This window comes from Lynx canadensis, chromosome B4, assembly GCF_007474595.2.
Source record: "Lynx canadensis isolate LIC74 chromosome B4, mLynCan4.pri.v2, whole genome shotgun sequence".
Classification (NCBI taxonomy): Eukaryota; Metazoa; Chordata; class Mammalia; order Carnivora; family Felidae; genus Lynx; species Lynx canadensis.
In genome coordinates, this window is record NC_044309.1 from 48,169,798 (window position 1) to 48,194,650 (window position 24,853).

The following is a 24,853-nucleotide window of genomic DNA, read 5'->3' on the forward strand; positions in this document are numbered from 1 at the left end:
TGACTTGGAAATAAAGCAAATTAGCTGAAGAGTTGGATTGTAGGTAGGAAGAAAACAAGACTGGATAAGGAGGTTAAGAACACCCAATAAGAATTGGAGGTGCCACTTGGAGATGGTGATTGGCAGCTATTAAGAATTTCCATGGACTGCAGGTAAGAAGAAACGGGTTTGTGTGGCCAGAGGATTTCAGCTGAATATCAGGAAGAATTTCCTGACTGTAGACGTCAAGAGCTCTGGTTTACAGGATCAAAGAGAGGCTTCTGGGATGTGCCTACCCTAGGAATATATTTTAGCCTCGAGAGAGAAGACGGGGTGGTTTCCTCCCCATGGCTGAACTGGACGGCCTCCTCACAATCCTTCAGTCTCATGTTGCTGAGGGAGCATGCCATACACTGCTGCTTTCATAGTGTCCTTGCCAGCTGTCCACTCCCAGCTCAGAGGCTGTGGAGTTTTCCCCACAGAAAGAAACAACTAAGTCTTTCACTCCCTGTTCCGCACTTGGACCAATCCTTAAGGTGCACACTGTGGTTTTTCAACTCTTCGGCACTTAGGCCCTTTCCTTCTGAGCCAAGGGCCTCCTGGGAACAATGCAGCATCTGTGTGTTGACAGAAACAGCCTGTAGGCCAGAGACACTCAGCCAAACTCTCCCTCTGTTTCACATGGGCTGGATTGAACACCTTACCTGCAATAATCCGCTCCTAGTCAGCCCCAACCCCCCCCCCCCCCAGAGCCAAGTGCCCCCCTCCCTACCTATTCCCCAACCTTTTACATAATTCGACTCCTAGCTCTTTTGCCACATTTATACCAATCCTCATGGAGGATGGTCTCTACCCACTTTCCATCCCACCCACCAAGTTAACAATAACACATTAGTGGCTCATGGCCGGACGCTAAACAGTGGACACCGAAGGGTGAGGTGCCTACTGCTTAATTGGGCATCTGGGTATTTACAAAAGGTTTGGCCTGCAAAGAGATGCCAGTCTTTTCCTATAACATTATTGCTTTTTATTTATTATGCGGTTGTTGATTTACATGGGGAGTTAGGAACGCTACACAAGCATAGAGTTTTTACATAGTCTGTTTCTGCTGAGTTTAGAGACTTGGAAACACCGGTTCACCCCGGCAAAAATGCAGTTCTGCAAAGGTGTTTAAACCTTCCTTTTGTTCTCGGCTGGGAGTTAGAGAGGGACATGTGCTCATGAGGAAGGTAGAGTTTCAACCCTTAAACAACCACTAAAGAGCAGAAACTATGTTGCATGTACGTCCTGTGCAGTGTAAAGATTCAATATTAAATGACAAATCAGAATATCCTCCCTCCAGGAATGCCTCTCCTTCAAAGAAATATCACAATATTTCTCTTAAAGGCTCCATTCAGTGATGTGTGTTGCCGTGTATGGGACTACACAGTACGAATGTGTAGAAGAAGATCGGATGGGTAGTGAGAGAGTGTAGACAATTTAAAAGAAAGGATAAGGAGAGTAAATGAGATTTTAAGGAACAAAATGGAGGGGTGTGTGTGTGTGTGTGTGTGTGTGTGTGTGTGTGTTTAAGGCCTGTTCATCCTGTTGGTTAGCATCTCGAAGTTTGAGTTGCCCTTTTGTTATATCGTGTAAATTCTTAGTAGTATGCGGGAGTATCAGGGAGAGCTCAGAGTTCCACCTTTGGAGTCTTTTCTTCTGATTCATGATTTTCTCTCTGAAAAACATCACAACACTATTATTTAGATTTGGGGCTCTTGGTTTTGAGAGATTAGCAAAATGAGTTATGTAATTACTCCTGGAAGACCTAAATCCATCTTTAATTTTTATTTCACGACCTCTTATATATGGGAATCTTATTTATTTCCCATTAATAATGCAAACAGAATGGTAAAACCCCAAATTCAGCTCCTTTGCATGTGCAAGACATCTTCCAAAGATGCATGTGTAGTTCTATTCTCACGATTCTATCCTAACAAGCCTCCTGATCTTGTCCACCATATCCTCATGTACTTTTGCTCTTAGTCAAATCCAGTAGAGCTTAAAGAATTTTTATTCAACAGGAAATGAGAAGACACAGAGAGTAACACTCAACTCTCCCACTTACCAGCCGTTTCCCTCCTAGGAATCCATCACAAAAGTTCTGCACATTCTCCACTGAAACTTCCGCTCTGGGTAGTGTATCCCACTCCTCATCTAGAGTCCGGTAAATTGCCAAAGCGGGCAGTTGAGACTCCTTTAGTTTGAAAAATGAGATCACCTTCCCATTGGCCTTCACACCACTGTCCACCAGAATAAAAAGAATCTGCAGTTGGAGAGGTTTGAAAGGGAAACATCTATCTGAGGTCCGGAAGAGAAAGAGACTTTTCACGATTGTTGCAGGTTATACTGATTGAACTTATGGTCTGTGCCATCCAATTGAATGGATTGCTTCTTATTTTTCACTGCTTTGGTATTTTACTCCTTTGATCAAGTTTATTTAATTTTAAGAACAGAGAATTGGAAGCAACTTTAGTGATTAGCTAAATAAGCAAGGATAGCCTAATGGTTAAAAGCAGATGATACATTTTAAGTTTTGTGTCTGGTACTTTCTAGCTGTGTGACTTTGACACATTACTCAGCCTTTCTGAGGCTCAGTGTTCTCATCGGCAAAATAGGCTTTTGTTGGGGGAGATTAAATGAGAGGATCCATCTAGTATTTTCAGTACAGTTTTTAGCATATGATAAATGCTTGATAAATGTCAACTATTTTATATTATTAAATCAAACCTTCTACCCAAAGTAGAAATATTTAGAATATTCTTGTTAGAGGATCGTCTACATTTAGAAACACTGAAAACTGCCAGTGTTAGGGAAACAACCACCAGAAAGTCAACTTATGTTACTACCAGACAGATGTCAGTATTGAAAATGTCTCTAGTTTAATGCAGTAGCCTTGAAGTGGTTGAAGTTTTACTATTTCAGTCATACCAAACAGAACTGTACAAAGTAGAGAGGGGACAGAAATAAACATTTATGGGACATCTAGTAGGCCCCAGGTATGATAGGTGCTTTATATGGGAAATAAGTCCTGAGTTTAAAACTTTAAGAGGCAATGGCAGAGAATAAATAAATTGTGACTAAAAAGTGATTTTTATTTTCAGCATCTTTGGGTCTCTATTTTCTTCACTTTTCAATACAGAAAAAAAATAGACTTACCACCAAGGGAAGATATGGTTATATAGGTCTTTAATAGTATGAAATACATCTTTAACTTAATTTAATTTATTTTTGTTGAATTTGCAAGCAAAAAAGTTTATCTTTATTGCTTCATTTTATTCATATTGAAAATATTTGTACCTTTTTTAAGTTTTAATTTTTTTATTTTTAGGAAACTCATTCATCAGCCTTCTTTGTTTGTTTGTTGTTTGTTTGTTTTTGTTTTTCAGGAGTAGAATTCAGTGATTCACCACTTACATACAACACCCAGTGCTCATCACAAATGCCCTCTTTAGTACTCACCACCCATCTAGCCCACCTCCCACCCACCTCACTCTGGCAACCCATAGTTTGTTCTCTATCATTAAGAGTCTTTTGTGGTTTGTTTCCCTGTCGTCTCTTTTATTCCCTCCTTCCCATATATCCATCTGTTTTGTTTCTTAAATTCCACATATGAGTGAAATCATATGGTATTTGTCTTTTTTTGACTGACTTATTTCACTTAGCATAATACATTCTAGCTCCATCCACATCATTGCAAGTGACAAGATTTCATTCTTTTTGATGACTAACATTCCATTATACACACACACACACACACACACACACATATATATATATATATATATATATATATATAAATTCACATTTCCTTTATCCATTGATCAGTCGATGGACATTTGGGCTCTCTCCATAGGTTGGTTATTGTAGATAATGCTGCTATAAACATTAGGGTGCATGTACCCCTATTAATCTGTATTTTTGTATCTTTTGGGTAAATACCTAATACAGCAATCGCAACATCTTTATTTTTATTTATTTATTAAAAAAAATTTTTTTTAACGTTTATTTATTTTTGAGACAGAGAGAGACAGAGCATGAACGGGGGAGGGTCAGAGAGAGAGACACACAGAATCTGAAACAGGCTCCAGGCTCTGAGCTGTCAGCACAGAGCCCGACGCGGGGCTCGAACTCACGGACCGCAAGATCATGACCTGAGCCAAAGTCGGATGCTTAACCGACCCAGCCACCCAGGTGCCCCAATCGCAACATCTTTAATTTTAAAAAGGAGTAATGTGACTTATTATGTCCCAGTTCTTAATTCATGATCTCTTAATCATACTCACTTTCCCTATTTATCTAACCTCCCTGGACCCATCTCCTTTTTTTAGTGTCCTAGTACTGAGTATTCAAAAGGGTATCTGCCATTCCAGACTTACCTTCCCCTGGAAGAGCTTGGCAGCATTTTGGTATCTGTGCATGCTTTCCTCATACTCTGGGGAGGCCTTGTTCATCATCAGTAGAAGATGAATCTGAATCATGCTATTAAATAGGCCAATCGCAGTCTGGCAAATTGAAGTGTATTATAGTTAAATGGAATAGACAAGGAACAACAACAACAAACCATTAGTGGCAACCCAGTAAATAGGTAGGCTGAAATATAAATGAGAACTGTACACCCATAACACAAATGATAACTAGCCTCCATCTCGGCCCTCCATAAGTCTCCCCTTGGGCAGTCATGCAACTGTGTAGATCCCTATCATCCATGATGAAAAAGGCTGAACTGAGCAACCATTGGGATATTGCAGAAATGACAGAGTGTGACTTCCAAGGTTAAGTCATCAAAAACATAGGGGCATCTGCCTTCTCTCTTCTATCACTCATGCTGGGGAAAGCCAGTCCCAGTGTTGGACACACAAGTAGCCTTATGAAGAGATTCACACAGCACAAAATGAAGGTCTTCTAATAGCCAGCACTGACTTGCCAGGTATGTGAAGCAGATCCTATAGCCCTAGTCCAACCCTCAGATGACTGACTACCTCTCTGACCAATGACTACAACCTCACAAGAACCCCCAGATCAAAAGCACCTCGCCTAGCCTCTCCCAAATTGTTAACCCACAGAAACCGTGTGAGATAATCAAACTTTACTGTTTAAAAAAGCTGATAAATTTTGGGATAATCTGTTATACATCAATAGACAATGAATATATCATGTAACTTATCAGTTACTTCTTCTCAGTCCCTTTCCATGTCGCAAGAGCAGTCAGATACACTTTTGAATGCTTATTATGTGCTGGACACTGTTTCCAGGTCTTTACATATAATAACCAACTTGATCCTCAAAGTTTCAGTTTTATACATGAGGGAATTAAGGCATAAACTCTCCCAAAGTTACATAAATTGTGGACTGGGATTCACACCAGGCAGTCTGGCTCCAGAGTCCATGCTCTTTTTTTTTTTTTTTTTAATTTTTAGAGAGATAGAAAGCAAGAGGAGAGGAGAGGGGCAGTGGGAGGGGGAGTTGGGGAGAGAGCTTAAGCAGCTGCATGCTCAGTGTGGAGCCCGAACACAGGGCTTCCTCCCACGACTCTGGGATCATAACCTGAGCCAAAATCAAGAGTCAGAAGCTCAACCAACTGAGCCACTCAGGCACCCCAGAGTCCATGCTCTTAACCGTCAGGTTGTCCTGCCTTATACATAGTTAATTGCAAAACCCCATCTAAACCAACTCAAATGAAAGCCATTTGCCTGAAACCTCAGCAATAAGATAAGCTCTTCAGGAGGCCAGAAGCATTGGCCCTCTTTTGCTGATTAGAGATGGTGATTTCCCATGAAGTTATCAGTGCCGGAGGGGAGTGGTACAGCCATGAGCCAGAGTGAGGAGAAGAGAGAGCATGAAAATATGGCACTGGCTCTCTTCACTTTTTTTTTCTTTCTTTTCCTGAAACCGTGCTCCAGAGTCTCTTTTAAATAAATCCTATCCCTTTTCACCTCTCCTGCTTAAATACAGAAAGCATTTCTATAGAACTAGCATGTGTACAGGAAGCGAGAGTATGGTGGATGAATGAACTGCAAGACAGAGTCCCAGGATGCTGAGAAGGGGAGCCAGCTAGGTCGGATTCTTCTGGAAGCTACACACTACTCCGTAGAGATTTTCCAGCAGTATTGGCCAAGTAGGCAAGGAGTGTTCAATGAGCTCTTTTCCAAACCTTTCTTCCTGGAATTAATTAATTTATATTTTAGAGAGAGAGAGAGAATGAGCAGGGGAAAGGGGCAGAAGGAGAGAGAGAGAATCTTAAGCAGGCTTCACACTTAGGATGGAACCTGACACAGGGCTTAATCCCATGACCCTGGGATCTTGACCTGAAGGTTGCTCGACCAGCTGAGCCACCCAGGCGCCCCTCTACCTGGAGTTTAAAGCCAGTTCTTAGATTTTAAATTTGGGAGATTGGATGTTAAATAAGAGTCTCTTGTTTTACTAGATCCTGCTACCTAAACTTAAAGCATGCATGTATCCTCCTAGAGCTGAGCTGGAGAATAATTTTGGGGAAGTCAAGAAATCAAAGCTAAAGAGTCAAAAAGTACAGCTGTCTTACTTTTTGGGTATACCCAGCTGTCTTGGGTGTATCAGAAGTGATTAATTTAATCTTAACAGACAGTCTGATTTTCCACCTTGAAGCTAAGTATCAAGTGCGGGCATTAAACGTATACAGCTGGCTTAATACATGATTGTGAGTTTCTGCCTCCTCATTGTTACTGGTGCAAACCTCTGCATCAACAGCAGATGAGAAATAGCTATAGTAGAGGAGGCAGGTCTCCAAATAAGAAAAATATCACCTTTGGGAAATGTAGAAGTCACAACAAAAGGTGAACTTGCTTTTCTAAAGAAATTCTTACCTAATTTCTTCTTGATGTGATTTGCCTTCACTACTAATGTGGAGTGAAAGTAATTAAAGTACTTGTCATTAAAGTAATATGTCATTACTTTATAAGATAAGAGATGAACTAGGCACAAGAACTCAGGAAGGCCAGTCCTTGTTTAGTTAGCCTGCAGAACTCCAGGACCCTGGGGCCATAAACCTAGGGACTCTAAGATCATCTTTTCTTTTCCCACAAGCACTCCTGACCTCTACAAATATAATCATGAGAATGATGATGTCTAGGAGAAAACTGCCTTTTTGATTATTGCTGCCAATACCCCTGGGGTGCGTGTGTTTGGAATCTTAACAGAGGTGGAAATGGAGTCACCACTCTATGAAGACAAACGTGGTGTGAAAGATGGACAGGAATTTAGTCAACAGGAAAAGGGGTGTTTCCTATTGAAGGCTGTGTGGGGCAATGGAAAAACCACAGGATTCTGTCAGACTAGTCATGAAAAAAAAGCAGGGACAAGTGCAGAGAGCTGTTTCGGAAGCTCAAATTGCTAGTCATATGGCCTTGAGGAACTTCCCTTTTCTGAACTCTCTTTTCTTTCCTGTGAAATGGGAGTAGACAATATGAGCTAATCCATCTGGAGTTAAAATTTCTGCCTTCAGTTCTACCTTTCTGACTTAGTGACCTTGAATAAGTCACTTGGATCTTAAATGTGCTCCTTGATAAAATGGGCATAGTAATTTTCTCTCTTTGGCCTCAAAAAATCAATGTGAACATTAAGTGAGAAAATGGGTGTGAATTGGCTTTGTGAGTTCTAAAAACCATGATGTGCTCTAAAGTACCGTTATTAGAGAATGCACAGCATTTCAGAACTGATGAGATCACTGGAAATTAATACGCTATCACCTTATGTTCTACACCAGGGAAAAGAAAAGACAGGACATAGAAGGTAATTAATTCACTGTGTACGCTGTAGAATGTTAGACGACCAGAAGATGATCGGAATGGGTGGGCTGATGCCTTCACCCAGGTGGCATGCAGTGTGCAACACCATAAGAAGATAAACCTAGAAAGAAAGCTACGTCACCATGAGGGTCTAGGCATGTGTAGGGGGTGCCAGACCAAGAATTGTTAGTTACAGGTCCACAAGGAGGTAGGACGAAGTTTTAAAAACTTTTGTAGAAATTTTACATTGCTGTAACATCCAAGTATGTGATCAGTGGGCTTTATTTTTTAATATTTAATTTTTCTATTAAATTGTATTTTGCAAGTGGATTGGTCCCTGATGCCTTTGGAAAAGTGGATCTTCAGCATCGATTACAATTTTGTTTGAGAAGTGTGGTCTAGAGTGTTGCTTAGATGAGTTGCTTTTAGCGAACACTCTCAGACAGCAAAGCTCAGAAGTGTTTGACTCGGTCACCTTGACTCTACATTTTGGCTCTCTTCCTTACTAGTCGTCTGATGAGTGTTTAAGTTTTCTAACTCTGTTTCTTTCTTTGTTGAGGAGGGACAAGTCTATCAAACTTAAAGGGTTGGAGTAAAGTTTGCAACATAAACAGCTGAGTGTTCAGTTAATATCAGTTACTGTTATTATTGGTCAAAGGATTACAACTCCTGGAAGGAGAGATCTCTGTATGGAGACAAGTACCCTCCCTGACATAGGGACTTAAGGGTCTGGAGCCAAGGACTATTGTTTACCGCAGGGTTGTACTCTGTCACCAAGTGGAGGCTGTTGATCTCAATGAAGCGGCTTAATTTGGTGGCATCAATGCTTTCAATGTCTTTGCTCTCTAAATCCAATTGTTCGTTATCCACCTGGGTAACACAAAAAGGATAAAATTGTCACTGTTCTGATTTTATTTATTCATTGATAAATATTTCTGGACTATCTACCACGTGTCAGGCACTAAAACTCAAAAGACATAAAGGGAAATAAGAAATATTCTCCACTTTCAAAGAACACACTGTCCTGTGGGATACAGAAATGTCACCACAGGGGAATCATGGGCCCATATATCACCTAAAGGAAGAGCAGAGAAGTTTCCAGGAGGAAGTAAGTCTTGAAAAATAGCTAAAATTTGGTTAGATGAATGAGGATGGGGAGAGAGTTTTAATCCGAAAAACAGTATTTACAATGGACAAAAAGATGAGAGATCCTATGTTCTGGAAGCTGCAGTTAGTTTGTCATAACTATAACAGTAATTCTAGTTAAGTATGAGTAGCAGAGGGACAAGGTTAGTGGGGTAGGCTGGGGCAAACTTCTGAAGGGCCTTGAAGTCAAGCTAAATAGATTACACTCTAAGAACCTGAAGTCAAGGGTTTACATTTACATAATCAGATTTATGTATGTACCCTTTTAATGTGAAATAATATGCACATACAGAGAAAAGCATGAAACATAAAATGTAAAACTCAGTGTTTAAAAAATTATCACAGAGCAAACAACTGTGGAGCCACCACTTGGGTAAAGAAGTAGAATATTGCCAGAACTCCTGATGCCTTCTGTCTTCCCTTCTAATCCATAATTTGCCCTTTTCTTTTTTCTGCCAAAGTTGACCATTACCTGACTTTTATGGTGGGCATTTTCATCATTTTCTTTATAGCTTTAGATGCACTTAAAGATGCACTTTTTAATCCTATGGTTTAGTTTTCTTTTTTAAAACTTCATGAAAATAGAAATTAACAGTATATTTTATGTACACATATCTCATTTCTTTGCTTAACATTCTGTATATAGTCATTCATGTCATCACATGTAGCTGAAATTTGCTCATTTTCCTTGGCATATAATACTCCATTGTATAAATATGCAAAACTTACTCATTTTACACTGATGGATATTTAGGTTATTTCCAGTTTCTGATTATTAAAATAATGCTGCAGTGAACATTCTTGTTCATGGGACATAACCGTTGTCCATGTACCTTGGATTGGGATTTTTCATTAGAGAGTGTGTGTATTTTCAACTAACAACAACTGCCAAGCTATTGGGGCATCTGGGTGGCTCAGTTGGTTAAGCATCAAACTCTTGATTTTGGCTCAGTCATGATCTCATGGTCATAGATCCAGCCCCATTTTGGGCTCTGTGCTTGGGATACTTCTTCTCCCCCTCTCTCTGCCCTTCCCATACTCACACACACACACACACTCTCTCTCTCAAAATGGATAAATAAACTTAAAAAAATGCCAAACTATTTTCTAAAGTAGATAATAATTTCTGCTTACACCTATATTGTTTGAAAGCTCCCATTGGTCCAACACTTGGTATTACCAGCCTTTATAATTTTATTCATTCTGGTGAATGTGTGGTAATGTCTTATTGTGGCTTTAATTGCATTTCCCTGAGTAACCTCTCGTATGTCCTCTTTTACGAAGTGTCAATTCAAATCATTTGCTTATTGTTCTATTGAGCTGTCTATCTTTCTTTCACTGGTTTGAAGATGCTTCTATACACTTTGTTATGTGAGGCTTTTGTTGCTTCTGTATGGCATATCTTCCTTCACAGGGACCTTCCCTTTTGTTGGCTATTGCTCATGAACGGAAGGTAATTTCAATGTAGTTGAGGTTATCAATATTTTCCTTGGTAACTAGTGTGTATTTTTGTTTTGTTTTGTTTTTTCAACGTTTATTTATTTTTTTGGGACAGAGAGAGACAGAGCATGAACGGGGGAGGGGCAGAGAGAGAGGGAGACACAGAATCGGAGACAGGCTCCAGGCTCTGAGCCATCAGCCCAGAGCCTGACGCGGGGCTCGAACTCCCGGACCGCGAGATCGTGACCTGGCTGAAGTCGGACGCTTAACCGACTGCGCCACTCAGGCGCCCCTGTTTTGTTTTGTTTAAAAATCTTTGCACCAAAGTCATGAAGAAATTCCCTTATCTCCCATAAACATTACTATTTTATCTTTCACAATAGATCTAAGATCTACCTGGAACTTATTTCTCTCACTTTAAAATGGATGCTTAGATCCTTGATTTTTATCATCATCCTTCTCTAAAATATATATTAAAATCTACACATTTCCTCCTTACAGGGCTATAAATGTATCCATAAATTTTATATGTAGATTTCACTATCATTCAATCCAAATGTTTTCCAATTTCTGTTCTTATTTCTTCTCTAACCTATTGGCTCTTAAGAACTTAATTTAATCTTGTATTGATATGAATCAATATTAATCTTGTAATCAGTATTAACCTTGTAGCTTAATTTCTACATTTTATTTATAGCATTTGTCAACTTCTGCATGTGTTATATATGTCCTTAAAATTATGCATAATCTGCAGTTTTTTAACATAGTATTCTGTATAAACTAATGACTCATTTGGTTAATTTTATAATTCAAATTTTCTATATTCTTATTGAATTGTTTAACCAATTTATTTCATCAAGAGAGTAATATTAAAATCTCTGGGGTGCCTGGGTGGCTCAGTCTGTTAAGCGACTGACTTTTGTTTTGGCTCAGGTCGTGATCTCACAGTTCCTGAGTTCGAGCCCTGCGTCAGGCTCTGAAAGCCAATTCGCAGGCTGCTTAATATTCTTTCTCTTCCCCTCTCTCTTTGTCCTTCCCCCACCCCCAAATAAATAAATTAACTTTAGGGAAAAAAAAGTATTAAAATCTCCCAACATGATTGTGAATTTAACCATTTTTTCTTATAACCCTGTTAGATTTGCTTATATATTCTTAGGCCATGTATTAGACTCTATCCTTTTACTTTCAATCTATCTTTCTATTTTACATGTGTCCCTATGTTTTAAAATATGTCCTTTGTAAAAAGCTCAGAGTTGTATTTTTTAATCCAGTCTGCCAATCCTTGTCTTTGCATTGCATTATTTTTTATAGAATGTAATTACTAATATATTTATTTCCATATGCATTTCCCATTGTTTCTGCTTGTTCCAAATCCCACTTTCTTCCATTTCTGGACTACTTTGAATTGATTGAGCACTTTATATTATTCCTTCCTTCCCTTGATTGGCTTAGAAGTTACACAAGCTACGATCATTCTTTTGAAGATAACCAGCATGCACTACACAACATGCATTCTTTAGTTGTCAGAGTCTAATTTTAGCTGGCAATTTTGTCTCTTCCTGGACAATGTAGAGATTAGAACAATTTAATACAGTTTTCCTCCATCCAACTATATACCCTGACCCCACACTCAAGGCTTACAGATGATTATTATTGTGTATTATAATTTTAAATCTCATATTTTTTTGTGAGATTTCTTCATTTCTTCCTGTACTTTTGAGCTTCTGTCTGGGATGTTTTGCCCTCTGTCTAGAAAGCACCTTTTAGTATGAGTCAGATCTCTTGGGCGACATAATCTCTCAGTTTGGTTTCTGAAAATATCTTTATTTCAGCTTTATTTTTCAAGCCTATTTTTGCTGGAGGTAGAAGTCTATGTTCACAATTATTTTCTTTCTGTTTTTGCAAGATATAATTCTTTATATGTAACATTCCACTCTTTCCACTGAGAAGTCATCAGTGAAATTTAGTATTGCCTTTTGGATATTGCTTTGAGGGTAATCTCTTTTCTCTGATTTAAAATTATTCTCTTTTTTGGGGGGCCTGGGTGGCTCAGTCGGTTGAGCGTCCGACTTCAGCTCAGGTCATGATCTCACGGTCCGTGGGTTCGAGCCCCGCGTCGGGCTCTGTGCTGACAGCTCAGAGCCTGGAGCCTGCTTCAGATTCTGTGTCTCCCTCTTTCTCTGACCCTCCCCCATTCATGCTCTGTCTCTCTCTGTTTCAAAAATAAATAAACATTAAAAAAAATAAAATAAAATTATTCTCTTTTTCTTTGAGTCAGCTATTATACTATGGCATGGCTAAGGGTAGATTATATATATGATACATATGTATAATTATATATGTGTAGAGGTATATGTGTGTATATCTATGTGCATGGGTATGTGTATATATATTATATTCATATACGATCATCCTAATCCAATTTCAGGGATTGAGATGATTTGTTGTAGTCCTTGGGAAGGATGATTTACTTATGGTAAATCCTTGTTCTTAGGGTACTGTTCTTTAGGGTTCAAAGTGGGGCAAAGGCTGTTTTACTAAATCTACCTCCTACTTCCTCATCTGGGCCCTGGATTTCAACATTTACTTTTCAGGTTCCTTGAGTGTCACAAAAAAGCTATTACACTTCTCAGACTCTTGACTGCTTCTTCAAAAACTGTAAGAAGAGCCCCCTAGACAAAAAGCAGTACCAATACAGGGTTTTCCTTTTGGGGTTTTATCTTCTAGATCTTAGTCTAGTTATTTCTCTCTCTCTCTCACTCTCTCTCTCTTGCTAGTTCTCCAAAGACTCTTGCCCCCTTTACTATTTGCTTGGATTTTAAAATAAATTGTTATTGGTGAAAGGGATTATTTGGTTACCTAGTCTGTAATCCCAGATTAGCATTTTAGAGCTACCTTTCCACCATACTCAGATACATTAAAAGATAGGACTTCATTCACTCTGTCAATTCTTATCCCCAGAGTTTTCCATTCCCCTCCCCCAATCTACTCCTGTCCATAAAGCACAAGATAATACTTCCATCACCCAGAGCAACTATGCCTACAGACAAATGCTAGCTTCTGAACAGTTCTGTTTCTTAAAATAGTTTGAATCACTTTTGAGATCCTTGAGCTACCAACCCTTGGACATCTCAACCCCTTTCCCTTATGTCTGCTTTCTCATATTGGTCCTACCCAATCTGCTCTTGGTCTGGATCAGAACTATCCTTTTACCCCCCAAGCTCCTTTCTCTGAGTCAACCCAGCAAAGTCAGAGATAAGTGTCGTTTTAGTTTATGCAGGAAGGAATTCATTTAAAGGTAAATTAAAGGTAAATTAAACACTAGGAATCCAAGATTGCTCATTATGCCCTTCGCATGATGACTCCCAGTTGCATATTTTTCTCTTCTTTTGTTCAAGGCGGTTTCCCATTGGTTAGTTAAAAGTAATATGCACCTTTAAGAAGTCCAAGGCACGGTATGGTTAATATTATTAATTCTGTAATCTATTATTAATTCTGTAATCCTGTAATACATTTGCAAATGAATCATTTGTTGAATGCCTGTTGTATATTAGGCACTGAGGCACAGGAGTGCTGACATTCACTCAGATAGCGATTTCATTATTTTATGACTGTTTTGCACAACTCAAATTTAAGAAATAAATAAATGCTGAGGTACAAAAATATGTATTTCAAAATAAGAGTTTTGAAAAAAAATTCATCAAAACCATAGGATATTTTAATTTTTTTTTTTTTAGACGGAGAGAGACAGAGCATGAGCAGGGGAGGGGCAGAGAGAGAGGGAGACACAGAATCCAAAGCAGGCTCCAGGCTCTGAGCTGTCAGCACAGAGTCCGACCTGGGGCTTGAACTCATGGACCCTGAGATCATAACCCGAGCTGAGGTCAACCGCTTAACCGACTGAGCCACCCAGGCGCCCCCAAACCATAGGATATTTTAAAATGTGAAGTCGCGGGGCACCTGCGTGCTCAGTCGGTTAAGCATCTGCCTCTTGGTTTTGGCTCAGGTCACGATGTCATGGTTTGTGAGTTTGAGCCCGGAGTTGGGCTCTGCGCTGCTGCTGGTGCACAGCCTGCTGGGATTCTCTCTTCTTCTCTCTCTCTCTGCCCCTCCCCCCTGCGCATGCTCTATCTCTCTCAAAATAAATAAAAATAAAATGTGAACTCTCTCTCTCTCTGTATATTTAATTGTTTTAATATTCACAATGTGGAACCGAGGGGAAGGTTTGGGGCAGAAATATAAAAGCAAAAGGAAAAGTCTTCCTAGGGGGAGTCCTGGCCCAGCCTCTCTTATCCTCCTTCCCAGGGCACTAAGAGTGACGAAAGAAAGAAAATGAGCCCACGGGATCTTTGAGGCTGCTTAAGGCCTGCTTTGCCAGCTGGCATGTGTCCTTCGAACTTAAGCCTTTGCTAATTGCAAACATCAAACTCATCATTATTATAATCACAATCAGGGTCCTTTTACTATTTCATATGTCTGACTACTTCCTGATTATTTGTCTAGGAACTCTAGCGGCTGGGCCTCACCAACAGAGCTGTGCTGCGGTAAGGAAGCCCCTCCCTCTCTGCTCTTTTCCAGGCAGTCCTTCCCATTTCCCAGAACAGGGAGAGCAGGAAGCCCAGTTATTCCAGGTGTTTCTGGGCTTAAGGAATGCAGCATACTGGAGGCGGAGGATGTTAAGTGGTGATAACATTCTCGAAGTAGCAAAGAGTTTTAATAAAAACCACTCTCCTGAAGTCTCTCCAGTTTGTAGTGCTTCTTTTAATAAAACATGGCCGACTGGGTCACTCTTTCTTAAGCTAATAAACTCTGGAACGTCATGTGTAGGGCTCCTGGAAACAATATTCGAACAGGAAATCTCCCTCTGTAAAGGGAAGTATTTGCATAATGCCCTGGACAGAAAATCTGATCCTGAAACCAAGAGCTGGGGAAAGATTTTTTAATATATTTTTTTCCCCAGTGTTTGGAAAGAATTTTACTTGAGATATCATATTATTTTTCTTCCCCAAGAAAGAAGCACCAGAAGAAAAACAGAAACCGTAAACCAGAAGAGTTTCCACCTTACAATATAATTTTGAGACTCCCCAAAGAATATTTGAAGTGGATTATTTTGTTTTAGATACTACTATCATACCAAAAGATTAATCAGGTTTTTTTTTTCTGTTCATTAGTACTTCAGCAATATTCTTTTGAATTTCTATGTATTTCTTTAATTAACAACCCAGCACTTTTACAGCACAGTTACAGTATTAAATATCTTGAATAACACTGAGAAATCATTTGTTAAACAAAATCCCTCATGTCCCTGGGTTTGTTTTTATGAACCATTTAGCTTGCCATATAGTTCATAAAACTATACTTTAGAAAAAAAAAACTTAATAATTTGACATACCTTACTTCCTGCATTTATTAGTTTATTTTTATGCACTCATTCCTTTTGATTCTCTTTGTTTGGAAAGGTGCATTCCTTTTTTTTTCCTTCATTTCCTTCTTTCTTTCTTTCCTTCCTCCTTTTTCTTTCTTTCTTTCTTTCTTTCTTTCTTTCTTTCTTTCTTTCTTTCCTTCTTTCTTTCTCTCTGAGAGAGAAGAGGAGGGGCAGAGAGAGAGAATCCCCAGTAGGCTCTGCAGTGTCAGCATGGAACCCAACATGGAACTCAATCCTATGAACTGTGAGATCATGACCTGATCCAAATTCAAGTCAGAAGCTTAACTGACCTAAGCCACCCAGTGCCCCAAGGTGCTTTTTGTATAATAAGCAGCCAGCACATAACCATGTAAGGAATGGAAGAATGCTTTTACTGTGTTTCCATTACTATCCTATTGGGTCAAAGTTAGGCTAATTATATTTCTTAAAATAGAGGTGATTGAAGAAACCCAAAGCGGGATAAACATTCAAATAATATCTGAAATTCCATTTTAGAACAGGCTCATGGTTTATTCAACCCAGGATTATACCTCCATTAGGGCAACAATGAGAGCACTTGAGAGAGTGTAGAGGGTCTCCCTACAGTCACCCTCACAAAAGACAAGCTGTCGTACACACTAAACAAGTTGTCATACACAACTTATTATTGTTCCACTTAGTTCAATTCTTCCTGATCACGTTCGTATAGTTGTCCTGCCTGTTTTTGGAGAGTGGTGTATTCCATGAATATAACAGTTGCTGGCTTCTTATTGCTCAAACATTTCAAAGCACCCAGTCCTGTCAACTCATTGCAGTCTTACTGTGTTTTCACCTATCATTATTCCAGTTTATCTCCAAATATGTTCTTACCATTGAAAACTCTGTGTCTAAATCCTGAGATTTCTTTATCAAAATGTGTAATGCCTAGAGTAAATCTGGAGAAATGATGCTAGGGTTTAAGTAGTGCAAAGGCAAGGGTGGGGGTGGGGTTGAGGAATCGTTTAGGAGCAAGTGCTCTAAATAAGTAGGCTTTAGCATGAGAGGCATTAGAATAGATAGAATCTAGGAGTAAAAACAAAGGTTTTTGTCAGGGTTAAGTACTTTGGAAAGTCACTCTAGTATCACAGAAATGGCATGATTTGGAGACAGCTATGCTGGGTATGAATCAGATGTCTGTTTACTCTATAGACTTTTTCTTAATTATTTAAAAAAAATTTAACGTTTATTTATTTTTGAGAGACAGAGAGAGAGGGAGCATAAGCAGGGGAGAAGCAGAGAGAGAGGGAGACACAGAATCTGAAGCAGGATCCTGGCTCTGAGCAGTTGGCATAGAGCCTGACGTGGGGCTCAAACTCAGGAACTGTGAGATCATGATCTGAGCTGAAGTGGACGCTTAACCGACTGAGCCACCCAGGTGCCCCTACTCTATACACTTTTGACAACTGAATTGATCTCATGGAACTTTAGCTTCCTTCTTGATAATGCAGGGACCATAATAATGATTGCGTCAGATTTGTGCGAGAATTAAATGGTAGAACACTGAAAAACACCGCGCATAGTGTCTATGATAAATTAGGTACTAAAAACAAACATAAAAACAAACAGAATGAACTATACATTTAAGATGAAGGTAGGTACCAAGAAATTTGCAACAGGTTCCCATTTCCTCATTGAAAAATGCATGGTCTTGATGTTCTTTAAAAAAAAAAAAAAAGTCATCCCAAACTCCTGAATAATAATCCTGTTAAAATATGGACCAAATTTTTGAAAGTATAAACTGAGAAAAATATGTTTATCTAAAAGTTGGCGCAGCACAAGCCGAACCTCTCCCAGACCTGCCAGTGGAGTAGGGCGGAACCGGTGTGTTTGTTTTTGGTATGGTACAGCAATAATCTCATCCACAGGGTTCCCAGGAGTTCATTCAGAGTGGGGCTGCCCTTCGCGGTAAACAACAAGCAGATGCTAAGGGAGCATGAACAGCTCTGGGAAGTCATCTACGGGGCTTCACAAAGGATAGATTGTAAGCAAAGCTAATGTGCCTATTAGGGGTTATAAAATCTGTAGAGACATTGGAAGCAACAGCACTTGTTTTTTTCTTTCCCACATGTGTATCTTGGTAGTACTAAGACATTTACTTACTTATTTATTTATTTATTTATTTTAGTACCAAGACTTTTAAAATCAGTTCTTTATGAGGGGCACCTGGGTGGCTCAGTCGGTTAAGTGTCCAGCTTCGGCTCAGGTCATGATCTCACAGTTTGTGGGTTCGAGCCTGGAGTCAGGCTCTGTGCTGACAGCTCAGAGCCTGGAGCCTGCTTCGGATTCTGTGTCTCCCTCTCTCTCTGCTCCTCCCCCCACTCCCTCTCTCTCTCAAATAAATAAACATTAAAAACAAATAAAAAAATCAGTTCTTTATGAGACTTAAAATAACAAACTGGGAGAGAAGTACTTGTGGAGATGTAGCTGATTGGAATTTTTTTATTGTAGGGTTACTACCAGTGGTCCAACAGTCACGCAAAAGGCATTAGCCTAACTTTCCCTCTTTCCTACCAAAGCTTTTCATTGGAAGAGCTTCATTTAATCCAATTTCATAATGGTGAAATGCACACCTGCAACTACTGTCCAGGGGGGAAAGAACTGGTGAAGGGACTCCGATGTGCTTTTGGAGGTGAGTCAGTTTCTCAAGTACTTCTGAGGGTCTTTGTGACCAGAGGCATATTGTGGGCTTTGGAAAACAAATGTGAACAATTCGTGGTTCCTACCCTTGAACTGCTCATGGTCTAATGGAGTAGTAGGTGAGACAGACACAAAGATACATGACATGCACTATAAAGTGATAAATATAAATAGGGATATCAAAGTATAGAGGAATAGGCAGGCCAATTTGAAGATTCCTTGGAGGCTTTGTGTAGGATACAATGTCTGAACTCATTTACTGGAATCTGAGGAGTTAGCTGGGTGAGGCTAGGTGAAAGGGGGCATTGAGGGTGGTGGCCTTTTAGGCAGAGGAACAGCCTGTGTGAGTGAAATCATGGAGTTGTATCATCAAACTGTGTATACTTGGGAAGTGAGAGGATAAAGCCTATGGTAGGAGCATGTTGGAAAAGGGACTAGAGAAGCAGATAGTGGCCAGGTCATAAAAGACTATATGTAACATTAAATATGTCAGTTTTTCATCTTGTAAGAAATGGGGAATGTTGAAGAGGTTTTAAGAAGGCAATACCATGGCCCAATTTCCATTTGAAATACAGCATTGTGATACCAATCTAGAAACTGGATATGAAGTAACAAAGGGAGAGTAAGAAGCTATCGAAATTGTTTATGTCAAAGATGCTAAGAGACTAGGAAATAAAGTAGAAAAAGTAAAGGGGAATATAGATTCAATAAGATTGGAGGTGCAATGGGCAAAAATTAGACCAAATGAACATAACCATTCAATACAGTTGTTTTAGAGGAACAAATAAAATTTAGCAGGTGCAGATGATAAATCCAGTTTTGAACATGTTGGGATGGTAGTGCTTATGAGTGTATCCAAATAGTTATATACAACAAGCATTCGAATCATGAGAGAGGTCCAGGCTAGAGATAAAGCACTTCAAATCCTCAGCAGACCCATGATAGTCAACAATAAGAATTGTATTACCTAAGGAAAACTCATTCATTCATTCATTCATTCATTCAACAAACACTTAATGAGCACCTGCTATATGACAGACACTTTTTTTGGGCTCTGTGGTTGAAGTAATGGACAAAATAGTCTCTGCTTCTACAGAATGTGAATTCTATAAACCAGATTAGAAAGAGCACTGGGTCAGAAAGCAGTGTAGATGGAGGCAGAGAAGGTCTCAAGGAGACTAAGAAAAGCAGAAGAGGACCAGAAGTAGGCTCCTAGAAGTAATGGAAAGAAAGAATGTTAAAGAGACAGTCAACAATGTCAAACATGGCAGAGATGTTTACTTAAGTAAGACCTAAAGAATGTTCATTGGGTTTGGAAATATGGAAGCAATGCTGACATCATTAAAAGCAGTTTTGAGGGGGTGTGGGGCATAGATAAGATAGCAGTGTATTTAAGAGCTTAAAGAAAATTGGAGACACTGAATATAAAACACATTTAAAAGACACTGAATAAAAAACACATCCTATATGGATGGAGGCTGGAGGGAGAAGGCCATTTGTGCAGAAGTCTTGAAAACTTTATCTTTTGTCCCAATTTTGCATTTCCAGTGGATTCTGAACATCTTTATCTTGATATGCCACCAACAATACAAACTCAACAACTAACTAAAGCATCAGAAAACCCAATTTTTTGTGTATGCCCTCACTATTTCTACATACCCTGCCTTTAAACTGCCTCCTTTCCACAATTTTTATATTTAATCAGCAGCAGGACCTGCCTTTTCTTCATTTTCTATTGCTACCTCTCTACTGCAGACCCTCAGTACATGATTGATTTTGTCAACCTAACCAAAGTCCTCTCTAACTCTTGTGTTTTTGCTTAACAATCCATCCCAGCCATCACTGCCAAAATCATCTTGCTAAAAACACATTCCTGTTCATGTTACTCTCCTGATCTCAAGGCTTTAAGGGTTTTCTAGTGCCAACCCAGTTAAATGCAAACCCACTAAATTGGTATTCAAGTTTCTCCATAATATGGTTTCAATCAAACTTCTCTGTCTTATATTTTTTTTCTCCAAACTTGTACCCTGAGATCCAGTCAAAGTGGCTTGATCATTGTTTCTTAAGTTTAATTTTTTCCCCACCTTGGACGTGAATGCTCCTCTACTTCGTCCAAATTTTATCTACCCTTTAAATTCTAGTTCAGTCCAGTTCCTCATTAAAAAGTTTTTTTTAATGTTTATTTATTATTTTTGAGAGAGAGAGACAGAGACAGAGAGAGAGAGACAGAGACAGAGCAAGCGGAGAAGGGGCAGAGAGAAAAGGAGACACAGAATCTGAAGTAGGCTCCAAGATCTGAGCTGTCAGCACAGAGCCTAATGTGGGGTTTGAATTTGTGAATGCGAGATCATGACCTCAGCTGAAATTGGATGCTTAACTGACTGAGCCACCCAGGTGCCCCTCCTTCCTCATTTTTTTTTTTTTTGTCAGAATTCCTGCATTGCATTTATCCTTTTAACCATTATAATACTTTATCCACAGTGATGTTTTTTGCATTGTAGATACTTAGAAATTATGATTACATTCTCTACTATGTTTTAAGATCTATTGAGAGCAGGGGACATATTTAACATGTTTTTATTATCCGTATCTTGCAGATGACACAGATATTGTTTAATGCATGTTTGGTAAATGTAAGTGAACTCCCAGTGATATATAAAATTTTAGAGCTCAAAATGACCTTAGAGATGATATGGTCAAACTCTTTTATTTTACAGATGAAGGAATTGAAACTAAAAACTGCTAAGTGACTTGCCCATGTCGCATGGCTGGGCGATTAAAGCAGTGCTATAATCCTACCTCTTGACTCTCAGTCCAGTCTTCTTTCCAACTCATGACAGCACCTGTTTGGGAAGCTTGAGTTGATCCACCATCTTTGTCATTATCGTCCCTGACTTAATGGTCCCTGGCACCATCATTAGTGTTAAAGTCATAGAGCCCTTCCTAGTTGCACAAATTTGTGAATCCACAACCAAAGGAAAAACTGGAAGAAGGCTCGAGCAGCCCACCCAACTTACCAGGCGAAAGAGGGAAATGGTGTTCCCAGTGATGTTGTAGTGGGCCAGAACCTCAGAATGCGTGCTGATTCCAAATGACACGGCTTGGAATTTTTGCACCATACTGTGGAATAGGGACACTGCTGGGATTTCTAAATCCTGAAAACAAGAGGGGGAAAAAACCCACAGAGATTATTTTGGAGAGGAGACACATAGAAATAGAATAGGGAGTAGAAACGTGCTCACTCATATAAAAAAATAATAGACTTGATTTAGTGTCAAGTGAAACAACATTTACCTCTAAATTTGCAGTGGTATTGTTGAATTTTCCAGGCTTGGTGGGCTAATAGGTAACTACAAAATTGTAGCTAAGCCTGAAACTCCTGTCTGGCCTTACCATAAAACTTGCAGTTTATTAGCAGAGAAGGGCCTCAAAATCATAGATGCCTGTGGAGTTTGGCTGCACTGTCATGATATACCCGAGGAGGCAAATGTCTTGGGAACAATTTGTGGAGGAAAGAAGGAATGCAGAAATAAATAGGTACTGTCAAAGGTCCTGAAAGGAAAAAAAAATAATAATAAAGGAAATTAAAATGGAACTTAGAGGTTTTATTAACAAAAGTTTGTGCCGGATGTGGAAGAACAATCCTCTTCCCCTGCATTGAGCCTGAGGTATTGCCCATGAAGATACTGTTTCTGTGTTGTTCCAACTCTAGAACTCAGGCCTGCAGCAGAAAGCAGGGAAACCACATCTAAGTGATGATCCAGTCCTTCTATAGCAAGCTGGCATCATTTTCCCTGCTGTCACAGGACCTTTGCCTATAGCAGCTCCAGGCAATAAACAGGAGGGAGCATATTCTTTTCTGACATCTTTCTGGGCTGGAGGAAGAGATGTGCAAAAAGAAAGAAGCTGACTAACCTTGCATCTGGGGTAATTGGACAGGGTGTGTGGAGTTCATCCGAGGCTATGAACAATTGCTAATCTAGGCTTGCCCTTTTTTAATTCCCCTTAGAGTGGAATTACTCATGGATCAAATGACGGACGGCATCTGGTGGCTGTTTAAGTTATTGCAAATTCCTCTATTCCCACTTTGCCTCTCCCTGCCTTTCTGAAGGTGGCCGTTTCTGTCTACCGCTCAGATCTCTCATCACTGAGAAACATGCTCCCCTGTCTTCCTTCCCCACATGCATCTCACTGAAGCTATTTCCAGCTGTGTACACAGAATTGACAGGGTGATGGTGACTAATTAGTGGAAATAGATAAGAAGGTCTGCAATAAGAGTAGGGGCTTGATCTGTGAGAATAACCAGATGTTACCTTCAAAGAAAGATAAAAATGCTGGAATGGTGCCCTTTCATTTATGGCTGCTTTCATTAGTCAGGCAGCCAATCTGGAAGATGGAGGCTAATACCTCAAATATTCAAAATGTCATCCTTTTTCAACATTTCGGAACAAACAAAGAGAAAGACAAGTGAGGGACTACCTACTTGGTAAGGCTTTAGAAAGAGATTAACTATTGACTTATGTGTTCCCTGGATGATAGAGGTTGGGTTTACTCTGGTCTCTGCCTCAGCAATCCAGACACTGACTTAACATTGAAAGCATTTATAGATGAGAAGATCCAGAACTCTTTTTTGGGGGGGATGGGGGGAAGAGAGGGACAGAGGGAAAGAGAGAGAGAGAGAGGGAGAGAGAGAGAATCCCAAGAAGACTCCACACTCAGTGATGAAGCCCAATGAGGGGCTTGATCCCATGACCCTGGGATCATGACTTGAGCCAAAACTAACAGTTGGATGCTCAACTGACTGAGCCACGCAGGCACCCCAAGACTGAGAAGTCTTGAATCAAGTGTGAGAAAGACATAATTCAGAGACTGGGAATGTCTTGAAATTGAGAGGTCTAGATTGATAAGCTGAAAGTGAAGTCTGTGCCCCTTGACTTCTAGTGCAGTGGCCAGCAGGTGACTCTCATGTCTGCTCTGAGGTAGAATGTTTCCGGTTCTTTGGGGGAACAGAAATGGGGTCACTGGACAAACCTGGAAGAAACCTATGACAGCCACCTCAGCAGCAGCAATGAATTCCATGGTAGCTGGGACATCTGTGAGCTGCACAGTTTCCTGGGAAGCACCAGGATCATCTACAGAGAGAGAGAGAGAGAGAGAGAGGGAGAAGCAGAAGGTTTTGGGGTATCACATGCAGAAGAAACAGTTCTAAATGCTGAGGGTATCCATACTTTTTCTCTCCATACTAAGGCCAAGGAGATCACAGTCTCTAGGGGCACTGTCATCATCCCAAGGCTTTATTGTTTTATAAGGAAGGTGACTTCACCTCATGGTCTCTCTCTGAAGAATAATGCTAGGCTTCTCTTGTCTCTACTATGGAACACAAATCTTTATCCAGCCTTTCCTAGAAGATGTTCTACATTGGGAGGAACAACACCCAGATCACTACCATATTCCCTTTCCTTCACAATACTTTTGCCCTATGGTCACCCAAGTGCTTTTTTCTTTTACCTGAGGATTCCTGAACGTCTGCAGCAACTTCTGGAGATAGTTGGCACATGAAAAGAAATAATAGAAACAGGAATCTGCATTGGTCAGCTTCCATCCTTCTTTTTCTGCTCCTGCTCCAAGCCCTGGACCTGTTATGGGAGGCCAATTCACAGCAGCCTACTCCAGTTAACTGGCCATAGTGTTGTTAGTGTCCTGGGAACTTTGCAGCTGGTTCTATGGGAACCTTCAACTTCTGAGATTAAAGACCAGGTTCAGTGACAAGATCTCAGAACATAACCGGCCAGAAGAAAGTCAAGTCTGTTCATTTATAAATTTTTTTTTTTTTTTTACATTTTAAATTTATTTTTGAGAAACAGAGTGAGACAAAGAGTGAGCGGGGAAGGGGCAGAGAGAGAAGGAGACACAGAATCTGAAGCAGGCTCCAGGCTCTGAGCAAGCAGTCAGCACAGAGCCTGACGGGGGGCTAGAACCCACAAACTGTGAGATCATGACCTGAGCCGAAGTCTGACGCTCAACCGACTGAGCCACCCAGGCGCCCCAAGTCTGTTCATTTAGATTAAATAAAAAGGAAATATTCTCTGCAGGTATTGACCTAAGTACTAGGGATACGAAGATAAGTATGATCTGATCCAGCCTTTCCCAGATTGTTAGTGTGAAAGATGAACAAATAAACAGATCATTTAAATATAAAATGGGAGGTGATTAAAAATTGAGAAACTCATAGGATACTATGAAAATACAGACTTAAGGACACTTAGCACAATGGTGGAGTTCGGTGAAGGTTTTCTTCCTACAAGGGATGCCTAAGCAGAGTCCCCTGTAAATAGGATTTTTCCAGGCAACAGAGGTGGAAGGAGAGTTTCATGTAAAGAGCCCATTCATGTAAAGAGCCCAAACA

At 39.9% G+C, this 24,853-nt stretch overlaps 1 protein-coding gene across 1 annotated transcript; it reads right to left on the minus strand.

Moving 5' to 3' along the window:
• Window positions 1-983: 983 nt before the first annotated feature.
• ERP27 (endoplasmic reticulum protein 27) lies at window positions 984-24,332 on the minus strand. The gene is made up of 7 exons (XM_030321810.1): window positions 23,956-24,332; window positions 23,479-23,579; window positions 21,465-21,602; window positions 8,535-8,651; window positions 4,398-4,523; window positions 2,087-2,284; window positions 984-1,696 (listed from the first exon to the last, which is right to left on the minus strand). Exons 1-7 carry the CDS (start codon window positions 24,047-24,049, stop codon window positions 1,649-1,651), a joined length of 822 nt encoding a protein of 273 aa, XP_030177670.1. The 5' UTR covers window positions 24,050-24,332; the 3' UTR covers window positions 984-1,648.
• Between the last annotated feature and the right edge of the window lie 521 nt (window positions 24,333-24,853).